We start from the raw sequence: 22,651 nt of genomic DNA on the forward strand, positions 1-22,651 counted from the left end.
AATTGACTAAACAATGAAACAGGCAATGTACACGTTCCTTTGTTTCTTCTTTACCACGGCTGCGACCTGCTCCGAATGTGTATAAGATTTGTACTAATTAAAACGTATAATAAGATTGAAACATAACATTAGAGATGTTATGTCGCCCGATCGAGACAATGTCGTTCGTATTTAGATCAAGGTGCGAAACTCGTGAGTGTCGAGATCGGCTGCGAAGAATTTTTGTCGAAGATCACGCTTAATTATGCTAAACAAAATTAATTAATTATGAAATCAGTGAAATATACCAGATAAAATAAAATAACTGCATATCAAAAACAGTTTTCTATTCAATGCGACTGATATCAACACGACCGCAAATAATCATGTTGTTGGCGAGTATCTACAACATAAATGCACTTATAAATTAATGTTCCACGACATTCGATGTTTTATCAGTTGTAAATAATTATTAAAATTATCTCGAGACACTGATATGAGAGTTTTAATGTTTTAATCACACCGTATTCGCGATTATGTGTAAACTTAAAGAAGATGGGTGTGAAATTGTATCTAGAACAATCCAGTAGAAGAGGCGCCGGTGCGGCGTGACGTTGACCACGCCTCCTCTTCATCCAAGTTCGCACAAACAGATGTCTGTATGAGCACTATTGTATTATTATAGATTCTAGATAGCATGACAAATTACGCTGTTGAGTACGATTGACATCACTCGTATCATGTTCCAAAATACATTTCAATAAGCAGCGTGGCTTAATTTATTGCAATGAAAAGGGAGCATACCAACAAAATCTTTCAGTAGTCTATAAAATAAAACAACATCTGTTGCACACTCAATAAAGCAGACAAATCGAGTGCAAAATAAGCCTGTGCTAGGAAGGCTAATCGATACATTTCGGAAGCCACAGCCACGCCTCTGTATTGTATCATCTGTCTCTTAGCGGATGTGAACCAAAGTTGAAACATAAAATGCTAAGAAGACTTGTTTAATGAAACTCATAACAAAATTTAAAACGGAAATTTCCTCAGTGAACCTAACATAAATTTAATCAAGGGATCTCATTAATTATAACAACTGCAGTCCAAATATAACATGTGAACGAAGGATTGGTAAATCCAGAAACATATAAGTTTCCACTATGAATGAAAGTTTTGCACATATTATTTGCCAAAGTAATATTCAAACTTGTCGTCACCGTTAACCCAATTTACCTAGAGCTGTAATTTCACTTTCACAAAGCATATTTAACACTTGCGAATATTCAACATAAGTATCGTGTTATTTTAGTCAATCTAGATTTGGCTTCTTTTGGGTAGATAAAATTGATAGAGCATAGATGAAAAGTCGGTATAACATATCCAAAGTCCTGTATTGCATATGCAAAATTAAAAGCGAGCAAATCTTAACTTCCCTTGTGAACTGAACACCTCCCAGCAAAATCGTCCCTGCTATCCTAAATGCTGCTCTAATTCTAACGTAAAAAAATAATGCTTCGTTGGTTGGCTTTCATGGTTATAATTACAGTTGCTGAGCCTATCACGAACGAGATATCGCGTTATAATGGCTATCTAAAACGGCCAGTTAGATGAACAATGAAAAAATACGTGCAGCAATAATTATGCGCTATAGGAAATTGACCACGCGGGTGTGGTATAGGTGCCACGTAACCGTTAAGTCTCCACTACTAATAAGATTTTGTTGTATAACGGGTGTTACGGAGCGACCGGCAGAAGCGATCAGCTAGGCGAAAACAATTGTGAACTAGATAGATGGGTTTTTATGAGTATGTTTATTAGTTATGGTAGGAAATGGAAATATTAAATGAGGTCTAAAATTATCTAGTAATTTGAAACCCTCCGTATCAAACAATTTGAAATATTGTGCTTAATATATACCTAAAAATTTTTGAGATTAAAGTCAATAACGTACATGAATGTACGACTACGTAGGTACTATGACTGGTTGATTGTAGTCCTTCTTGATATATACTTCCAAAGCCTCTGATTCTTATAATAATTATTCTTGTAAATTCATGTTTGCTGGAGTTTTTTCTGTGGTGACGTTTAAAAATACCTACATATTGCTTGACCTCGGGTATTGCAGATGTGCATGGGCGGCTGGTTTTCTTGCTCTTTTCATTAGGTTTTCCCCTCTAATATAAAAAAACGTTTTCCGCAACTATATTCGCAGGTACATTTGTTAATTTTTCCTTGTTTTATCATTATATTTGCATGTTTAGTTTAGTCAGACAACTCCTTACTAAGTTAAGTGTCTTCGACATTAGCAGAAGCACCGTTAGCATAGTTGATACGAGTCACATTTGTTGGTCGTGTTAATTTCGACCTGAACACGTTTTTAGGTGAAGGCTAAGTAGAGACACGCACGCACTATAATAGATTTAGTGAAACGAATGAATCCATCATTTACGATTAATAATCACATCCGTGGATGTAGGCTCGACGATCGCGTAATCAATTTGAGACGTGAATGTGAATGCAGTTTTGTTATTTAATTTTAACTTAGCAACTGAAGTTCAGTCTAGAGCTCCGAGCGAGCGGTAACTTTTACCTGAGTTACGTAAGCCGAGAGTAATTTACTATCGGCACCATTGCGAGCTTTCGTAATGTGACTAGGTCTCTACGGTATGCACTTTGTCTATTAGAATTATCGATGCTAATTTCGCCCGGAATAGTAATAAGCAGGCACAATGTTATCGGTTTTCAACTGTTTTGTATTATCTTTCTTCAAATTATAAAGAGGTAAAGTTTGTGAGGTTGTAGGGGGTAATCTCTAAATCTACTATACCGATTTTGAAATTTTTTTTATCAATACAAAGCCACGTTTTGTGTGAGTGTCATAGACTTTATTGTAACCCGAAATACCTTTTGTGGTAGTCGGATTAGCAAAGTCGGAGAAAAAACTGTCGATAACTTAATAATTTATACGGCAAGACAACTTTGCCGGGTCAGCTTTTTTTAATTATAAAGAGCAAGGAAATGGGATATTTTAAATTATTTCTTGACGATTGGACAAAAGAGGATAATTATTTATGATTAACTATGAAATGTATAATGATTTTTGACTATATCAATGCTACGTCCCATTACTGTGATTGCAATAATAATAAGGGAAAGGCCCCATTTTTATTAAGAAACAGAATAGCATTCCACAATATAATGAACAAAAAATTTGTGTTAAATCAATCAAATTGACCAAGTACAATAATTGTTTTATCGAATGTTTTCGCAATAACATTGTAAACTAAGAAATATAACAGTCAATGTGACATTGTATTCGTGATTGTAAAGAGAAATGTTTTTGTCGCATCAATCGAAAGTAAACAGCACATTATCGGTGATGTCGAGTGGCTACCAGTGGCTACTATTGGTATAGATTTTATTATAACACCACAAAGTATTCACATCGTAGGTCCTTTTATACTAGCTAATTTAATTTTGCGGATTCATATTTATTTCTTTCTTTCTAGTACACCTGTGTCTGTAATACACGGTATACCGACTTCAGACAAATACCAACTGTTAAAAATATAACACTTATGTGTTTACTGTATTTATTTAAGATCTTTTGTGAAGAAAAATAAACAGATATTATTATTATTATATAAAGGCTGAGTTTATCTCTATTCTGTGACGTGTTCTTTACGTCAATCAAATTGCAGAATACTGTACAAGAGGCTTATGACCCAATTTTTATGCCATTAATCTAACAGTTACAAAAACAATAAAAAAACTTTATTTAGATTTTTTCACACTCACTACATATAACTTGTATTGCAAAACTAACCTAAGTTTATTATAAACTACACTGGTAATTTTGTTATTGTAATAAAATTCTAAAATGGTTTTGCAGTATTAACAAAAAGGGGGTGTACCCTTAACTTCGAAACTAGTTTAACCTGCATCTTCAGGTCAGTGATTCCTCGACAAATTAAGATCTCAATAAGAATTAATGGAATAATAAAGCCGGTACGATACTATTTTTTTAGGCGCAAAAAAACCTAAATTCTTTGGAATAATAGGTAAAAATATATGTAAACTAAATCCCTTTTTAAATTTTAGTTATGGACAAAGTAGACATATAACAAGTTGTAAAAAAATCCCTCTTATACTCTGAATAGTGCCATTACTATTCTTATCAATGCACCTAGACGGTTTATTCAAAACAAAACCATATCCAGTTAAAATTATTGTGTGAGTTGTTTACGACATAGCACCGGCCACTGAAACATTACAACAAAATGATGATGACTTCCTTTGGATCAGGTAAGCTGGAGATGAACGCAAACTTTCCCTTCGTTTAAGGAAAGACAACGTTAGATTTTCCACAAGCCGAGGCGCTGTCTATTAATTTGTTGTTCTAAAGCAAGCAAATTTCTGATACTAAATTATGACATTAAATATAATAATATTGGTAAGAGTTGTAGGCGAATCTTCAGTGTCACTTTAAACTGCAAAAGACTGCTGTTGCAGTATTTTGTGTGTTTTTGGTTCTTTCAACCCGGCAATATATGCCCTCGGACGATCTCCGTATATTGACTTGAGTTTTTGACATTTTATCTATAAAATTGGCGTCAGACGACAAAATAAAAGAAATACCTTTATTTGCCTCTTCTTATTTACTACTTTACAGTAAGAACTCTTAAACAAAGACATAATAGGTATTTTTAATACCATATCTACATGTTAAAGTATGGTATAAAACATATCTACTAAACAAATACATAATACGCATTAGTACCTACCTTATATAAAAATTTATGACTGCTGACTTAAAATGTTTAGTAATGTTCAAAATTATTACTTTGGAATGAAAATAAAATGTACGTTTTATTTATGTTGAAATATTTTTAAACAAGTACTTAATCATTTGCATAATGATATTATTTCGTAAGGTGCATTTCCAATATTATGCATATTTCAAATTACAAATGAATTTATAACACCAAAATAAAAATAAGCAACTACTAAACTAAGTATGTGAAGTAAAACGAGTAATCGTTGTTGTATTTCAATTATAATTTATTGCATACATTTTACCATTTCGCTATGCCACAGTCATATTAATGTTAAATTCAGAATCGATCACGCCATGCCCGTACGATACTTGCAAAATCCAATGCGAACAGCTTCAAGGTAAGTGTAAATATCAAACGGTCGGAATTGTTAGTGTTGGGTACTGGTACTACTGTTGTGGCCATCGCCGCGTTCTGCCGAAAGGTCGACGGGTAAGGCCGCGAATCTAACTTATAAAAAAAAACAAGTATCATACTTGTCAAGTTGGTACCATTGTGTCCGATGATTTCATTTGACGGCATAAAAGTGAAAGTTTGGTAGGTCGCGTATGGCGAATTTTTTACGAAAGTATTTCTCCTACGTTGGGCAATCAGTTTGAGCGATTGGTCGTATTTAAAGGTAATAGAATCCCCTATAGCCTTTATCTATGCAATATATTTAATGTAACTGTTTGTATTTTGTATGGATTGGGAAGAGAAAGTTACAGTCATTTTGAAAAATTTGTACACACTCTTTTTTAAGGTGCAAACTGGAGATAAAAACTTTTGTTGTAGCACACCGGACGAACACTGAAAATACGAATGCTACTACTAGGAGGAACTTATGTTGTATGAAAGACGCACAGGTTGTCAGGTCGGTGCTAAGTATCTGTCACAAGTAGCTGGTTGTCGGCTACTGTGCGTGGTTTGGTGTCGCGGCCGCCGCGCCCGGTGTGAAGTGAAAGTGAACACAGCCGCACGTACTCGCCGCAATCCCAATAAGACGACACTCGTCCGCATACCGCGACAATTAACTACGAGGAAATTGGAACGGTTCCGCCGCTCCCGACGCCATAACTATACCATATGACTGCGAGAAACATAACATTTTGTAGGTGTATAAATACCTACTTCAAACTTAAATCTTATGATATGCCTAATAAACTAAAATGTTTACTTTCTTGGCCAAATACCAGAGCCCCGACAGTGTATGTACAAAAGAAGTGCTCGCTCACTTGCACTTAGGACGTAGAACCGCTCCATGTTAATGACGACTATACCACTGCTTTTATAAAGAAAACGGATGTGTTTAAGACCGCAAAAAAATTCAGCGAGGTGAGGTTAATAATATGAAATACAACTTTCTTTCGTGGAGATCCATAACTATCCGACAGTGAACTTAACTAAACTCTCATTCAAGAGTTCAGCGAGTGAACAGCTTCTGAGTATTTCTCGTGGTAATGGTAAATATGTGGAGCGAATAAGTTAAGAAAGAATGACTAATCAAATATACAAGGCAAGTGTGTGTGGGCAAGACGGTCGCGGGAGATGTCGTCGGCCAAACTGGGACGTTTTGAAAAAAGGAAAGGTCCGAAGCACCCGGAACAGCGAGCATGTATGAAAAGAGTAGAGGTGAGATTTGTAAGGATAGAAGCAAGTGGCGTTATGTTATTTCTGCCTTCCCGACGAGACAAAGGCGTAAGTGTGTGGACAAAACTTGGTCGACTTGGTTCCTGTTTTAAGTTACCCATTAATCCGGTCATTCGGGGAGCGATTCTTCGGTGGAGTCGCGTATCACTGCTAACTAGGCATGCTAGACCGACGATCTGATCAAGATCGCTGGAATACGTTGGACGAGGGCAGCGCAGGACCGATCGTCGTGGAAATCTTTGTGGTGGCCTTTGTCCAGCAGTGGACGTCTTCCGGCTGATGATGATGATGATGAGGCCATGCGGGGAGGTACACTGTAATTTGGAGACTAACCAATCTAAGTGGAACTAACACTTAAGATAACTCATAACATTTATATAATTCAATACCCCCAAAATAAGGTACGTTGGCCTAAAGACATATATAAAAATATTAAGACACCTGATAGCAGTATCGTTAGCGCTATACTTCGCTTACCTACGCTTGGAAAATTTCACAACTCACTTAGGTACCTACCTATATACTCTCCAAAAATTTAAATCATGCAATATAATAATGACATCTATGTACATTGGCGTACTTTCTATACTTAACTCGATACTATAATTACGAAATCCAATAGACTTGCAATGTATTGAGAAACATCGAATCGCATCAAATGAAATGAGAACTAATAAAAGCATCAACAATGCTGTGTATAATACAAAATTATAGTTTAATACAGATTGCTTAGTACTAAATGCAATTCGAACAAACTATACAATATATCTACTCTGCTACGTTTTGCAAAGTGAGAGAATTTCGTTTCGTCGGTTAACAATCGTAAAGTAGTCGCGGTGCCATAAACTATGAGTACGCTAGGGATAGCAAAAATACATTATCGACAAGCACACCTATTCATTCGACTAGAAATGGACATGGAGTAGGTACACCCTACTCTTTCTAGTGAGCCCATAGATAATAGGATAATATAAACAAAATTACACGCGTTTTAATACTTTTGAAAAGAATTTTATTTAAATTTGTAACACTCCCGTTAATCAAAGAAAATACTACAAATATAAACAAATCTTGACGCGGCAAAGAGCAACTTTTAGACAAACGTAAATCTATTCAAAGTGCGATTTTCTGTACATAATATCTCTCCAATATTCACTGTTAAAGTCATTAAATATATAAGTTGTTTTTCGATATTAAATATTATAAATTCTATCGTTGCTACTACCACCACTTTGAAAACAAATGGTGTTTATAGAGATTAAAAACAAAGAAGATCACTTGACTACATGACGGTTGCGTCGAATGTACACCCAATCACTAACTCATACCAAATATATATAATGAAAATGGTCTTTGTTTGAGACTCTTTCACACCTAAACCACTGATCGTATCGACATGAAACTACCACTATTCGATGCGGAATTTAACTTAACTTTATTTTTCGAATTCCAACGTTCTTTCATTAATTTATTTCCTTTTAAAATTCGCCCCGGGACCGGCTAGTACCAAATAAAAGCAATAACGTTATCAGTTAAGTAACAAGTATATAACTCGTAATAACAAAATGTTATAAATAACACATTGCAATAACAATCATTTTATTTTACATTCTTTATGAAGTAATGAATATTGAAATTACAACATTTTGGTGTCCTTATCAGTGTCAGTAACGAGTTACTTTTACAATCAATATTATGAAGGCTCCTGGGTCATATGGTCATGACAACACAGCAGAAATTACAATTACATCAAGAACAGCTCTTACGTGTCACCTTATAACAAAGTGGACGCCTCATACCTTCTTTATTTTTTTTACAGTAAGGGACGAGACGAGCAGGACGTTCAGCTGATGGTAATTGATACATCCTACACCCATTAAAATGCAGTGTCGTTCAAGATTCTTGAAAAACCCAAAAAATTCTGAGCGGAACTACAATTGTGCTCGTCACCTTGAGACATAAGATCTTAAGTCTCATTTTCCCAGTAATTTTACTAGCTACAGCGCCGTTCAGACCGAAACACAATAATGCTTATACATTACTGCTTCACGGCAGAAAAAGTCGCCTTTGTGGTACCCTCATATATCCAGCAACCTGTGCAAAGGAGCCTTTCCTATTCGCAATGCAAACAATTCAGTCAACAGACTAATTGCGCGCATTGAATGCTCATTGGTCGGACAGCTAGCGGACACTTCGTTCCTTCTTCAGTTTAGGGCATAAATATATTACACACTGTAAGGGTTCCGTAAACTAACAAAGACAACATTAATCTCTAATTAACAGAGCGCAAAAGTGACTTCCTCACAGCGTTTGACTTGTTTCCAAAGTATTCGATTTCAAAATTAATGCATTTTTAATTCTTATTTGCGAAACATCTGCGGCCATACAAATAAACTCGGTATAAATATTATAAATGAGAATAAACATATTCTTGGTTTATTCTCAGGTATAAATGTATACCTAGTTTATTTGTAAGGCCGCTGGACTTTAAAATGTCTTGAATTCATTTCGGTAGCCAGCTTAATTTTTCCTGATGTTTACGAAACCGATATTCTAAATACCTATTTTGAAACGAGTTCGCTCTACTGAAACAATACAATAATGAATAATTCTTAACCATCACACTTAAATGCGTTTATTTTAAATGTACACTACGTTACAATGACCGCTGGTCGACATAAAAGAAACGACAAAATAACGTCGATATACGAGCGTCACCTCTCTCAAACGAGGCCGGTAATTAATTCACAAAATCGCAGTTGTGCATTTCCGTAGTGTTTGCATTTTAAACGCACCTATCTTAGGCTGAGATATAGAGAGCGTACTTAAGACTTTATTCAGGCTTTACTTACGTAAAATTTTGCTGAGTGTGATAAAACTGGAACTTGATTTGTGCATTGGTCTGTCTTAGCTTAAGCTTTGCACGGGATGCCGGCTACATTATGGGAACCACAACGGCGCCTATTTATATTTTATTATAGAGCTGCAATAATAATACATCCCGCTAACAGACAGGCTTATAGCGGAGGTAAAGTAATAGGGTACCCGATGGTTACCCTTGTGGAACGGTACCATAAAAAGGAATATTCAGGCTTCAAATGAGTCCAAACTGAAGGGTTGATACTGTTAATGGCTGTCATAAACATAGAAAACACTATTTCGCCTTATCCACACAAGTCGTATTTCACTTCATAGTGTTTGAGATTGGCTGATTACTGATTTGTTAAATGTTAAGGTTAACGAAAGCCGCAATTAGCTTCCGCTAATAAAAACTCAGCCGTTTAAAATATCTTGACATGCCTAACCTAAGTAGAATCATACAACAAAGGGTCTGCTATGGCTGGTCAGTCAATGGTTGTCCTTGTGGCAAATGTAAACACCATTGTTTGATCACGTGGCTGTTTCGGTGCCCATTATAATCAGATATACTTACTCAAGCCACCTTTGTTCATATCGAAAACGCGACGTAGTTTTGCTACCTACCTTGAAGCAGAGTTCAATATTTAATAGTGATTCTGCATCAATAATACGTAGGTAGATAAACTACAATATTTAGTATATCTTTCATATTCTAAATACTGACTACCAAGCAAGCAACTAACTCTCTTGAATATCCAACAAACAAAACAGTCCAAATGCAATGTTATCTTGTGTTCTAACGAGCAATTAGATAAGAAAGCCGAAAAATAATGCGGCTTACTGTTAACTTGTGTAACCACGTTTCGCGTGTATCACGAAAACGGATCCTGTTCTCAAGGTTCACAATAACGGGTCCGCAAAGTATTGGTGTAAATAAAGCGAGAACGCAGGACATCGACCCGAGTGGATCAAATTGTATTCAAACTAATACCAATTACACCTAGTACAGGACCGCACTCAGCACCGTCGGGTTCACTGGACTACAAGATCGTTGTGATTCATAACGGCTGCAAGAACTAAAAATGCACAATCAATGTGCCGGATAATGCAAAACGGGACATAATCGCCTGCGCGCATCGTATACGATTGTAAAACGAAAACAATAAACTTTGTTGTTGTACATCGGGAGCCAATAACCGATTGTGACAACACGCATTCATTAAAATCATTCTTATTCTGAAATTAATCGAGACATTTGCAAAGTAGCTGAAACGTTATGCATAAAAGAAAAAATCCATCCGATCTGGAATAACTGAAAACATTGATGACCTAAAAATCTCAAGTGCAAGGAACTCAGGTGAACGGGGTGTTAACTTTATAAGGACAGCAGGATCCCAGGTCGTTCAGTGGGGACAACGACCAACGCACCTGGGAGGTGCAATCGCACGCCGCTAGCGACTGGAATCGTTGCTATTTTTACACTTTCCACTCGTATCTTATTTACTATTCTGGTCCTCGCGACTCATTGAATTGTGGTTATTATGTGCAAGTTGGATATATGCCAGCAGCGCGGACCCAACGCGCGATACTAAGATATTCGAGGAACGATAATATGATGGTAAAGTGGTTCGCGGAAATATTATCTCACATACGTTCTCGGGACTTTTTCGCACGTAACAAAGTCAAGGATGTTGCTCAGATGTGCCGAATTGCATTGTAACGAGCGTGTTGTATTGTCCGATTGAAATATAATATAATGTTTTCAATTGAACGGTTTGTCGGTGGTCATTTGCATGTTATTAAGATATGGACAGTGGACAAGTAGCGAGAAGCAACAAGAGAGGATCACGTCAAACCGGAGAGCGAGCGACGGTGGCAACTAAACCGGTCGACGGCGCCGAGAGCCAGACGTAACATTGCTTTGGGATTATCGCCTTATTATACCTTGCTAACAATACAGAATTAGATAGTTTTTCGTTAACACATTGAGAAACACAAGAGGTCGAAACCAGTGAAGTCGCTAAAGAACTACTTATGCTATAATATCCTCGCAAATTTCATTTGGTACAAGTTGAAGCTAATTGAGTTATCGAAATCCTAGACAAAAAAGTATCTGCAGACTATGAGCGGTTGCAGCGACAGGCAGCAAAACGAAATCGGTAAAGTGGGTCATCATATAATTTCGCAAGCGTATCGAGTGCCGCAAGCATTAACTGGTACGCCAGAGGCGAGTCAAGGCCCACAACGCGGACGTCCATAGCTATTCTATCAAATTACCAGTAACTACGAAATCAAAGATTTGCACAAATCAATATAGGGTATCATTCCAGCATATTCATAGCCTAATTAATAGAGCTTTACTTGTTTTCAACTACTTTTTCGAACAGGTGAGACTACGATTCTATAGGTGATTCAAAAAGGAGAAAATTTAGGAGAGAAATGGGGAATTTGGCCAAATGATGACACATCATTTCAGAATATGAGTTTGTTACGGCTTAGTGCGAACATACAAATAAATAACGTTTACTTAGCGAACCATAGTGTACGTAACTCCGCCTACGTTGCGGCAACATTTAGATTACAAAGAGTACGGCAACATCTCCAATAGAAATATTTGAAGTCACGTCATTCGTAATTGTATTTGTTTCCCAATAACAAATTTCCAAACAACTTATTTGATAAGGTCATTAAATTATGTAAGCCTGTCGGATATGTACGTGATGTTAATAGCTACAATAATATCAATAAATTATATTCGAAACGACTAAATACCGTAGTATTTAATATTAAAAGTATAATTTTTAGGTAAAATGTAATTCAGTCCGTGTTGTACTTATAATGAAATTGCTGCTCACTTTAGGCAAGAGTGAGTCCGAAATAAAAAATATACTCTGAAAGAAAAAAACTTACCCCCTCATTTCCGGGTAGGAACTGTATTTTAGGTTTTGCCAATTTGTCCTGGAACAAACAAACATAATCTCAATAAAGGAAACACAACACAGAAATCAATGGCTTAGTTTATAAAGAGAACGAATAGTAAAAACCCTCGGGGGAATTTTATCATCCATTAGGAAAATATTATTATTATTGCATGCATTTCTATGTAATTAAACAATATACAAACGCAACAAGGCATTGCCAATATAAGCTACGTCTGAAAACCCAACCAGTAAACACACAATGACGTAACATTGCGTCATAGAATTTTCTCAAACTGATAAGTAATTTACGATAAATTGACTCCACATTTACGGAGTGCGCTTCTGCATGAAACGTGAATCATAATATTTTGTATTGACATCCTTTTAGTAGTCGACACTCACGATTGAAAGAGTATTCGTCTTATGTAAGACTACAATACGGAATTACCAAAGCAAATTGTTTATCTATACAATTTTAAGTCAATTAAATTTAGTATTAGGGGTTATTTTTCACGGAAGAGCAGGGCAAACGAGCGTACGGGTCACCTGATGTTGTGATCACAGCCACCTACATTATCTTGAAACACCAGAAGAATCACAGACGCGTTGCCAGCCTTTTACAAAGGTATACGCGCTGTTTTTGAAGGCCCTTTAAAGAAAGTTCCTTTACATCCTACATCCAGATTTGTGGCCTGTCGTACGAAGTTGGAATACGGCGACAGGAGTCAGGTCAATTAATATGATGGATGAATATTTGCTGATTAGCCGGATGGAGTTGTTTTTTTTTTTTTCATATTTTTATGAGAAAAATATGACGATAACAGCAATAACTGCTCCTAATGTTCTTTGAGAAACATAATGTTAAGTTTTATAAGCTCATAAGTTTCACTAGTTTAGCTTTGCCATTCAAACCGATACAATAGTGCCTGCACACTAGGTACTGCTTGAAGGCAGAAAAAAAGGCGTGGCTATGGAGTACTGTATGGGTATCTATTCGGCATTCTGTGCAATAAGTATCCCACTAGTAAAGAATTTTATTATCGTCCGTTAACTGTATTTAGCCTTTTTACTTTAATAGCCGCGGTATGAAAACATGTCTAATCATAGGCATTCTATCCGGTAGAAAGTATGACTTTCAGACTAGAATAGTTTTACTTGCCTGAAGATTAAATGATTAAAGTAATTGGTAATGTAAGCATCTTTTTATTTCAGCGAAATATGCACTTATATAATATTATAATTATATATTGACCCTTATAATAGTAATAATAATATTGACACACTTTTTACACAAATTATCTTGCCCCAAGTTAAGCATATATAGCCTGTGTTATGGGTTACAAGACAATGATATATTTACTTAAACATACATAAATACATTTAAACATCCATGACTCGGAAACAAACATCTATATTCATCATATAAATGCTTGCACCTACCGGGATTCGAACCCGGGACCTCTAGCTTAGCAGGTAGGATCGTTAACCACTCGGCTATACAGGTTGTCAACTAAACTCCTTAATATAATAAATAATTCAGCTTTATGACTGATATTATGTCTAACAATACATATCACGAATTAGCTAAATGGGATCGGTTTAAATATACACACTTTTCAAATTACTAAGGTTTCTAATACTGATAAAAATGGAGAGGAGGCGTATTATAATTTATGGGGGCACTGAAAATTTCGGGAATCAAGCAAGTTACACAACATTCCTATTTAAAAATGTATTTATTGCTTTTCGAAGTATTCTCCGCGAAATTTGACACGTTTTTCCATACGAACCAATCATTGAAGCAACCATTCGGAAGTTGCGGTCTCCAAAATGGCCGCTTTGTAGGCGTCCACAGCTTCTTCAGGTGATGATTTGAATTAAAAAGATTTTAATATGACAGCAACAGTGGAAATATTCCATTCCCGATACTTTTAGTGCAGCCCTCGTATATAGAACAACAATGTTAAGAAAAATCGCACCTAGGCGAACATTCTACGATCGGTCAGTTAGGTTAGGTACATCCCTAAAAAAGGGGACAGAATAACAGTACCAAGAACAAGGGCTTGCATGAAAGAGCCATAAGCTGTTCCTACTGTAAACAAACAATTACATAATTGTGGCCATTGGAAAGAATTTTAACGATGCGCAAACAATAACATCAAAAAACAGCGCTACAGCTAAAAGACTTAGAAGTCAAACAAGTTGTAAAACAAGTCTGATTGGCCACAATGTACGAGTAAGTGTCGGCAAGTAGGAATTGCACAACGGACGATGGTCGAACGCCAGAAACATAACTAGGCTGCACCGCGGCGATGATGTAAAACTTAAAAATTGCTTTACTTGCTTAACCGAGCTAGATGTTCGACTTGCGGTGGGGATGACCCGGAATATAATAATAATAAATTATTTATTGTATGTCATGCAAATAATTCAACGTGGATTGTGTTCTAGCTCTAAAAGAAAGAACGATTCCTATCCACACTAAAGGTTCTGTTACATCGAACACTTTGTACTTTTTAAATGTTTTGTAAAAAAAAAGTTGTGTTTTAATTTTGATGGCGGCCATATTGGAATTCGCCATCTTGGTTTATTTATTGTTACAATGGCAATAATAATACATATCTATTCTATATATATTAGACTAGTATACTTTAGTTATTTCCATAGTATTATGTTCTATGGTATATTGCTATGGGGCAACGCTGCCGATATTAATACAATATTTGTGCTGCAGAAGAGGGCTATTCGCGCTATTTATAACCTAGAGAATCATTGAGAGCAAAATTCAAAGAAATTAACATCTTGACTGTTGCTTCTCAATATATTCTTGATAATGTAATGTATGTTCATAGGCACATAAGTGAATTTGCCAGAAACTGTCATAACCATAATGTTAACACCAGGAACAGACATAAACTGATGATGCCTACTACTCGGCTTAGTCGAGTTAGTAAGTCTTTTGTGGGGCGATGTATATGCTTTTACAACAAGATCCCAGAAAATGTTCAAAACAAAAGTATTACGTTATTCAAAAGAATTGTTAAAAAACGTTTGTGAGGTAAAGGTGAAGGCTCAGCTTCACCTCACATGGAATCATGGATTTATGTTTCCATGTAGCGCTGTTTTTCAGCCATCCCCTCCTCCCTAATATGGTTTGTGATCTTGATTTTCGGTAATCGTTTGATGACTGGCACCCGAAGCTTAGTAGTCAGGAGAGGAAGAGACAAAATAGCGACACATTCGCTCCCCGAAAAAGATTAAAAATGGAGTTGAATGCACACACCAGTGAGAGGCTCTTTTGCACAGGATGCCGGCTAGACTATGGGTACCACAACGGCGCCTATTTCTACCGTGAAGCAATAATGTGTAAGCATTACCGTGTTTCGGTGCGAAGGGTGTCGTAGCTAGTGAAATTACTGGGCAAATGATACTTAAAATCTTATGTCTCAAGGAGACGAGCACAATTGTGAACGTCCTGGTCGTATCGTCCCTTATTGTCATAAAAAAACACAATAGAGTAAAGATATAATATAATAATATAATATTGACACACTTTTTACACAAATTATCTTGCCCCAAGTTGAGCGTATATAACCTGTGTTATGGGTTACAAGACAATCATATATTTAATACAATATACTTACTTAAACATACATAAATACATATAAACATACATAAATACATTTAAACATCCATTACTCGGAAACAAACATCTATATTCATCATATAAATGCTTGTACCTAACCGGGATTCGAACCCGGGACCTCTAGCTTAGTAGGTAGGATCGCTAACCACTCGGCTATACAGGTCGTCAGATATCGATAAATAATATGTATTACTTAGCTAACAGTATCGGTAGTACAAAGGCATCGAAGAATAGAAGAACCTAGTTAAATGTATTACATAATAAAATCTAAAATAGACCAATAAACAAGCTGTGAACTTGGCTAAGGATAGTGCAAGATAATCAATAGCTACTGGCTTGTGCCCAGTCTCGTTTAACGTTATCTCGAAAATGTCAGAGAATGGATTTTGCCTGTATGTAGGTATATTATATATGAAAATATGTTGAACTTAAAAACAATTCACAAGAAACCAGTCGCGAATGCCAAACCGGTCGGCTTGGCAAGGTCGTAAGTAGTTTATAAAGCAATTTCAATTATAATGAAAACTAATTCAATATAATAAATAAGTATATCGTTAGTGATTAACAACTGCCAATTACCTCATCCGTAATTAATTTTAATAATGTGGCAGAGTAAAAAAAATTTTGAAAAGTTGCAAGAATTAACTGTGTGTTGTGGGTTAAATAAGAATTATTGTTTGTAATAGAATCTGCTAACGGCCGTTCCCAATATTCAGTCTATCTTTTACTTGAGATAAAAATCGTAACTATCGTTGACTTTTCTGTCCCAATAAATTTATCGACGGATGGGATGACGTATAGCTTACCAGCGATAGAAGTTTGTATGGAAATTGCAATTCACGCGTCCCAATATAAGGCGATAAGAATAACTTATCGGGTATATTGGGACAGCTTCAGATTATTGACAGCTAATTGCTGACAGAAGGTAGTAAATTATCCCTATTTTTAGATAGTATATTGGGAACGGCCGTAAAATCACATAAGTACTTACTTTTTAAGCAGACAACTATTTAAGAGAACCTTGTGGTAAAATAAATAAAAATGGTATATGCCAAAACAAAATTGTTTAATAACATTGATGCATTACTGCCATCCTAGAATACATATATTCAGAATAGGAATTTGCAAATTCTAATCTAAAATTTCAAATCAAAAGAGTCGTATGTGTGTTAAGTCTTAAGTGTTGTCAAGTAAACCTCTACTTGTTCTTAAAAAATATTTTATTATTAATATAATTTCAAAACACCAGATAGATACAGTCTGTTAATATTTATCAGTAAAAAATACAATGTTGCAACCTTCATTTTGTAGTGCTACGATTTATAAGTGAGGCAATATTAATAAAATACACGATCAAATGACCTTATCGGGAATACCTACTAAGTGGCTGCTGGTAACCTTTCAATGTCCGCAGAAAGAGTGTTTACTTTGACCCTGATATAATCGTAAAATGTAACAAATCGATATCAAATGAGAGTGAAACAGGCGAAAATTACAATCGACGTTGGCCATTTTGAGCATCAGGCGACCATTAAGATCAAAAACGAGAAAGCATTAATGAATAAAAAAAAATTGGATAATTTAGAAAAATAATAAATTCGGAAGAGAATTTTTTCCATGCATCTGCGGCCATGCAATATTTAAGATGACTGTAATATAATGTCTTACCTAAATCTATTCGAATGACTTGTAAATGTGATTTTTGTAACTTAACGTACTAAATAAACAGTGTATATATATATACCAGTGGGAGGCTCCTTTGCACAGGATGCCGGCTAGATTATGAGTACCACAGAGGCGCCTATTTCTCCCGTGAAGTAATTTGTAAGCATTACTGTGGCGCCGTAGCTAGTGAAATTACTGGGCAAATGAGACTTGACATCTTATGTCTCAAGGTAACGAGCGCTGTTGTAGTGCCTCTCAGAATTATTGGATTTTTCTATAATCCTGAGCGGCACAGCATTACAATAATGGGCAGGGCGTATTAATTACCATGAGCTGACGGCCTGCTCGTCTCGTCCCTGATTTTCATAAAAATGGAGTTTCATCTGTCATCAATTATTATAATAATTTGATGGATAAGACTATCAGCAAGCAGCATAGACAACAGCATAGAAAACTTTTTCATAATAATTATTAGAGAAGTAAGGATTACTATCCATGCATCAAACTAATGGTGATAAATGGCTAGTTGGGGGTGGTCAAATGGTTCGAGGGTCTTCCGTGAAATCAATGTTTTATCGCAGGTACAAATCTCGCTTCTGAGCAGGAGAGAAAGCTTTCGTAAGAACTGACCGATCTCGCTTGAGTTGAAATTTGAATTTTTTTTCATATATTAACAAATGCGATAGATCTGAAAAGCCGATTAAAAATCACTACTTTAATCACACTCAATGTTATGAAAGTCAACGACGACCCCTACAGCCCAGTGGTTAGTGACCCTGCCTACTGAGCTAGAGGTCCCGGGTTCGAATACCGGTAGGTGCAATCATTTATATGATGAATATGAATGTTTGTTTCTGAGTCATGGATGTTTATAAGTATTTATGTATGTTTAAGTAAGTATATTGTATTAAATATATCGTTGTCTTGATTCCATAGTACAGACTGCCTAGTTTGGGGCAAGATAATTTGTGTAAAAGTGTGTCAATATATAAGATACACTCGATTTTTCACGACTGTATATAAACATACATTCGAAATTTATTTTATTCGCGACTTTTTGCGCCAAAATAATTTTAGGGATCTAAGGTAGGTGGGTCTTAGGGAAGCAAACCTGCTACGCCAAAACCCAGCATACGATTTGTCATAAATCAACAAATAGTTGTCAGAGGGGTCAGCTATCCGTAAGGTAGTTCAATAAGATAACAGTGTTAAATCGAGAAGGCGGCACCCGAAACCGTTGTTCGTAACAGCCCAAAGTCGACACACATTCACATGATCGTATAGAAGACGACGAAAACAGATTTACACTATTAGTAACAAGGTTTTATTGAAAATGAGCACTACAATACGCAATACCAAACGGAAGCTCTATAATTTGGAATTATATATTTCGTTAAGCTTCTACACTTTTTTACATTTTAAGCAATTTAATAAGGTTCCCATTATTTTATTTTCACTTCTTCTTTCTTCTTTAGCCGTTTTCAATCTCTAAGGTGTAGGCCTCTCCTTCAGCTTATACCAACTCTTCTGGTCTTGAGCAGTTTCCAACCACGTCTTTGTTCTCGCCAGTCTTTTGATATCGTCGCGACGCGTCGTACCAACGCATCTACGGTCTTCCTCTCGGGCGTTTCTCACCCCACGGTCTCCATTCAATCACTGCATTGCACCACGAGCCATGCTTGCGGGCGACATGGCCAGCTCACTACCATTTCAATTTCGCATATTTTCCCATATTAACATCAAATATCAGCATAAATAACGGACACAAATTCTTATTATTTATGGAAGGGCTACTTAATCTACCATAGACTTAGTAGAGAGACTAGGTTAGACAGGACGTTAATGAGTAACCAATTTTGTCTCGTAAATGTGTACGTTAGCTAGTGCTGTAATATTCAAAATACTAACCCCCTTATTCATAATGGTCCGCTAACTTAAAACAGCCGCTAAGGAGTGTTTTTTCTCATTCTGACTTAGGTCAATAGAAGAAGACAGAGTGAGAATTAGCAATGCTTTAAGTTAGCAGACTATTATGAATAAGGGGGTAAGAAACTACTACCAAGCATCGCTGATTAATTACGATTTATCAATCAGTTTCAGTAACTTGCTGTTTCTCCGTAAGAGATGTTCTACTCTCTCGCACGCTTTTTCTTACTTTTTCTATGCGCTTCTACATTGTAAGTCATTTATTTCATACAAGCCTTCTTATTTATACACAGTACATGCCCGATCTGTTCGTGACATGTAATTACTACTAGCTCAACCACTCCCATCAGTATCATTCTCATTCGGTCAATAAATTGTGTAGTACATCTAAAGTCATTCATTCTCTTTACATTTAATTCTGTACTGATATTTTTTATGAGTAAATATAATATTTACTTATTGAAATTTTGAACAAGAAAATACGCGAGGCGATAAATAAGAGTTTAGAGACAGTTTAACTCTAATATGTAAAGTTTAAACATATTCAGTTTAAAATTACTTCTCCCTGTCATGTAATTCTGTAGTAACAAAGGTAAGATAAAGCCAAAAAGTTTTAAATTTGGAATTACTGCGCGTTTATTAGTAACACAGATCAGGTACAAAAGAGTCTCTAGCTAATAGACATTGTGAGGCTGGAAGTGATTCAACCATTCAAGCGTTTTTTCTGTCGACCGTTTAAGGCGCGGAGATAACGGCAATGAGACCAACACTTTAATGTGCTACCATAGAGGCCGGCGGTAAGGAATGTAGAATATTGTCAAAAACGTCGGCATATCTATCTGCCTGCAAACGGTACCATACGCAGCACGGTACATATTAAAAGCCGTCGTCCTCGCCTCTAGCATATTATTGTGCCACTTATTAAATTTTTAATCAAATTCAATGTCGATTGTTTAATCTAGTTATTTATTCTTCTTATCAATGTAACGTATTCAGTTAGAATGTCTTTAACTTTTGAAAATTCAACTAAAGAATCGAGACTAAGACAAAACAAAAGGTTCCTAAAGGTATCTTTCATAATCATCTTTGTATTTTTTTATGGCAATAAGTGACGAGACGAACTCAAATTCAAATATTTTTATTCAAAATAGGATGTGAAATTACTTATTGAAAGTCAAAAAACCAATTCCAAAATGAATGCCTCAGGCCTGAGAAGAATGGGCGCAACAAACTCACCGGGTTTTTTTTTCCATCAAAAATTACATTTACAAAGTAACATTGTACAATTAAACTTATTATAAAAGCCTGAGAGCGGTCGCTCCATTCCCAATCTGTGGTATCATTAAGAAGGTCATTTATGTTATAGTAACCTTTTGCACACAACAAAAGAACAGGACGTACATCTGTTCATCTGATGGATGACTACTCAGGATTTTTGAAAATCCCAAAAATACTCATCGGCAACACAATTGCGCTCGTCTCCTTGAGACATAAGATGTCAGGTCTCGTTTGCCTAGTAATTTCACTAGCTACGGCGCCATTCAGACCGAACGACAATAATACTTACACATTACTGCTTAACGACAGATATAGGATCCCACTGGTAAATTCCAATTCCAAATTCCTCCAATATTACAATCAACAAGCATTATTTATCTTTGAATTCTAGATAGTTATTCAGACTACTTGGAAATCGAATGAATATCTTAACTTTAGTTGTAGTAAAATAATTGTTATTTTAATTTTCTATTGTGTTATGTGCACATTGTCTTATGTACATCATCCGTCCTCTTGGAGAGTTCAGCCGTGACAGAGGTAGGTATCATCTAGGGTTGGCAATCATACTTTAAAATAGATTATTATACTCTAGATCATGTAGTCATACTCCAAAATCTATAACACTAATAGAGTATGCTAAAATAGTCATGTAATATTATGCAAACCCATTATCATAACCAAAAAAGTCAACTAGTTACTGTGAATATATTAACAAAAAGTACAAAGAAATACCTTTTTAAAAGTATAAAATAAATGACCTTATTAACCTCCTATGAAATCAAATAAAAGTAAGCAACCTTAGTATCATCCATCAATAAATCATTTATCATTCCCGTCAAGAAAATGTTTGTTAAGGCTTCCTTCTAATATTATATTCTTCAGTAATAATCTTCTATATTTTCAAATAATATGTATCAAAAATGATCAAAATAATAACCAACACACCAGTTTATTGCTGATTCTTATCTAGTGTTTCTTTTTTTTGTTTTCCACCATCATAATTCTTAAACAGTGTAGTGTATCACAGCATATTGCGGCCTTACTGTATGCAGTTGCAGGAAGAAGGTTATTTTTAAAGTAAATTTTTAAATTAATATGGTTATGTTTGTTAACAACCGAAATATAATTTGATTCTGATTCCATATTAAAAAAAAAAAAAATAATATTTGAATAACTAAGAATGTAAAGCTATTAGCTATAAAATGTCTGCTTAGTTTGGTGTGCTGGTTCGCAAAGGCAGCCTCCAATGATTTTCACTCTTGTCTGTTTTCGGTAACTCTTCTTTCTTTAGTTGGTATACATTCTGTGACTCTTTTGCTCCATTTGCCTACATCTCGCACCTGTGTCCTGCCATCTCCACTTATCTTCTAATTTTCCTTAGGTCAGTGTTTCTAATCTTATCCTGTACTTTATAACCGGTCATATTCCTCTCCATTACTGTTTGTGTTATGGCAAGTTTTTTCTCAATGCCTTGATTAGAGTCCAAGTATCACCATCACCAGCCATTAGTCAGGCAAGGAAAAATGCAGGTATCCTGAGCTTGATTTGACTGGCCCAATATATATGTAATCATACACACTGTCTAGAAACATGTCTTTAATACTTTATAAGTGATTTGATTAAATAAGAATAATTCGGAAGCTTTGACAGTATCTTTCCGCTTACAGCATTGGAAGAGACCAACAAAGTGTTTTCTTCAGAGTTTGATTAAGCTTATCAAGCCAGGTGGTATCAAACTATGTAAGCATATAAGTATCTCAATATCGATATTGAATGACACACACACGAATTAATATGACATTTAAAAATAGTTTTGGGTCAAAATGATAAATACCGTTAATTATACAAGAATAGGCATTGATTGTGAATGTTTGTTTGCATATTACACTTTCGCGGCCCAACAATTCAAAATA

The 22,651-nt window shown here is 35.7% G+C and overlaps 1 protein-coding gene across 2 annotated transcripts in view; it reads right to left on the reverse strand.

The window, feature by feature from the left end:
* LOC126980144 (RNA polymerase II elongation factor Ell) overlaps window positions 1–22,651 on the reverse strand; it is a 65,064-nt gene that overhangs the window by 31,708 nt on the left and 10,705 nt on the right. For both annotated transcript variants that reach the window (XM_050829725.1, XM_050829724.1), the window contains exon 2: window positions 12,213–12,260. In XM_050829725.1, coding sequence (XP_050685682.1) covers window positions 12,213–12,260 — 48 coding nt within the window. The remainder of the gene's footprint in view (window positions 1–12,212; window positions 12,261–22,651) is intronic.

This window comes from Leptidea sinapis, chromosome 5, assembly GCF_905404315.1.
Source record: "Leptidea sinapis chromosome 5, ilLepSina1.1, whole genome shotgun sequence".
Lineage (NCBI taxonomy): Eukaryota > Metazoa > Arthropoda > Insecta > Lepidoptera > Pieridae > Leptidea > Leptidea sinapis.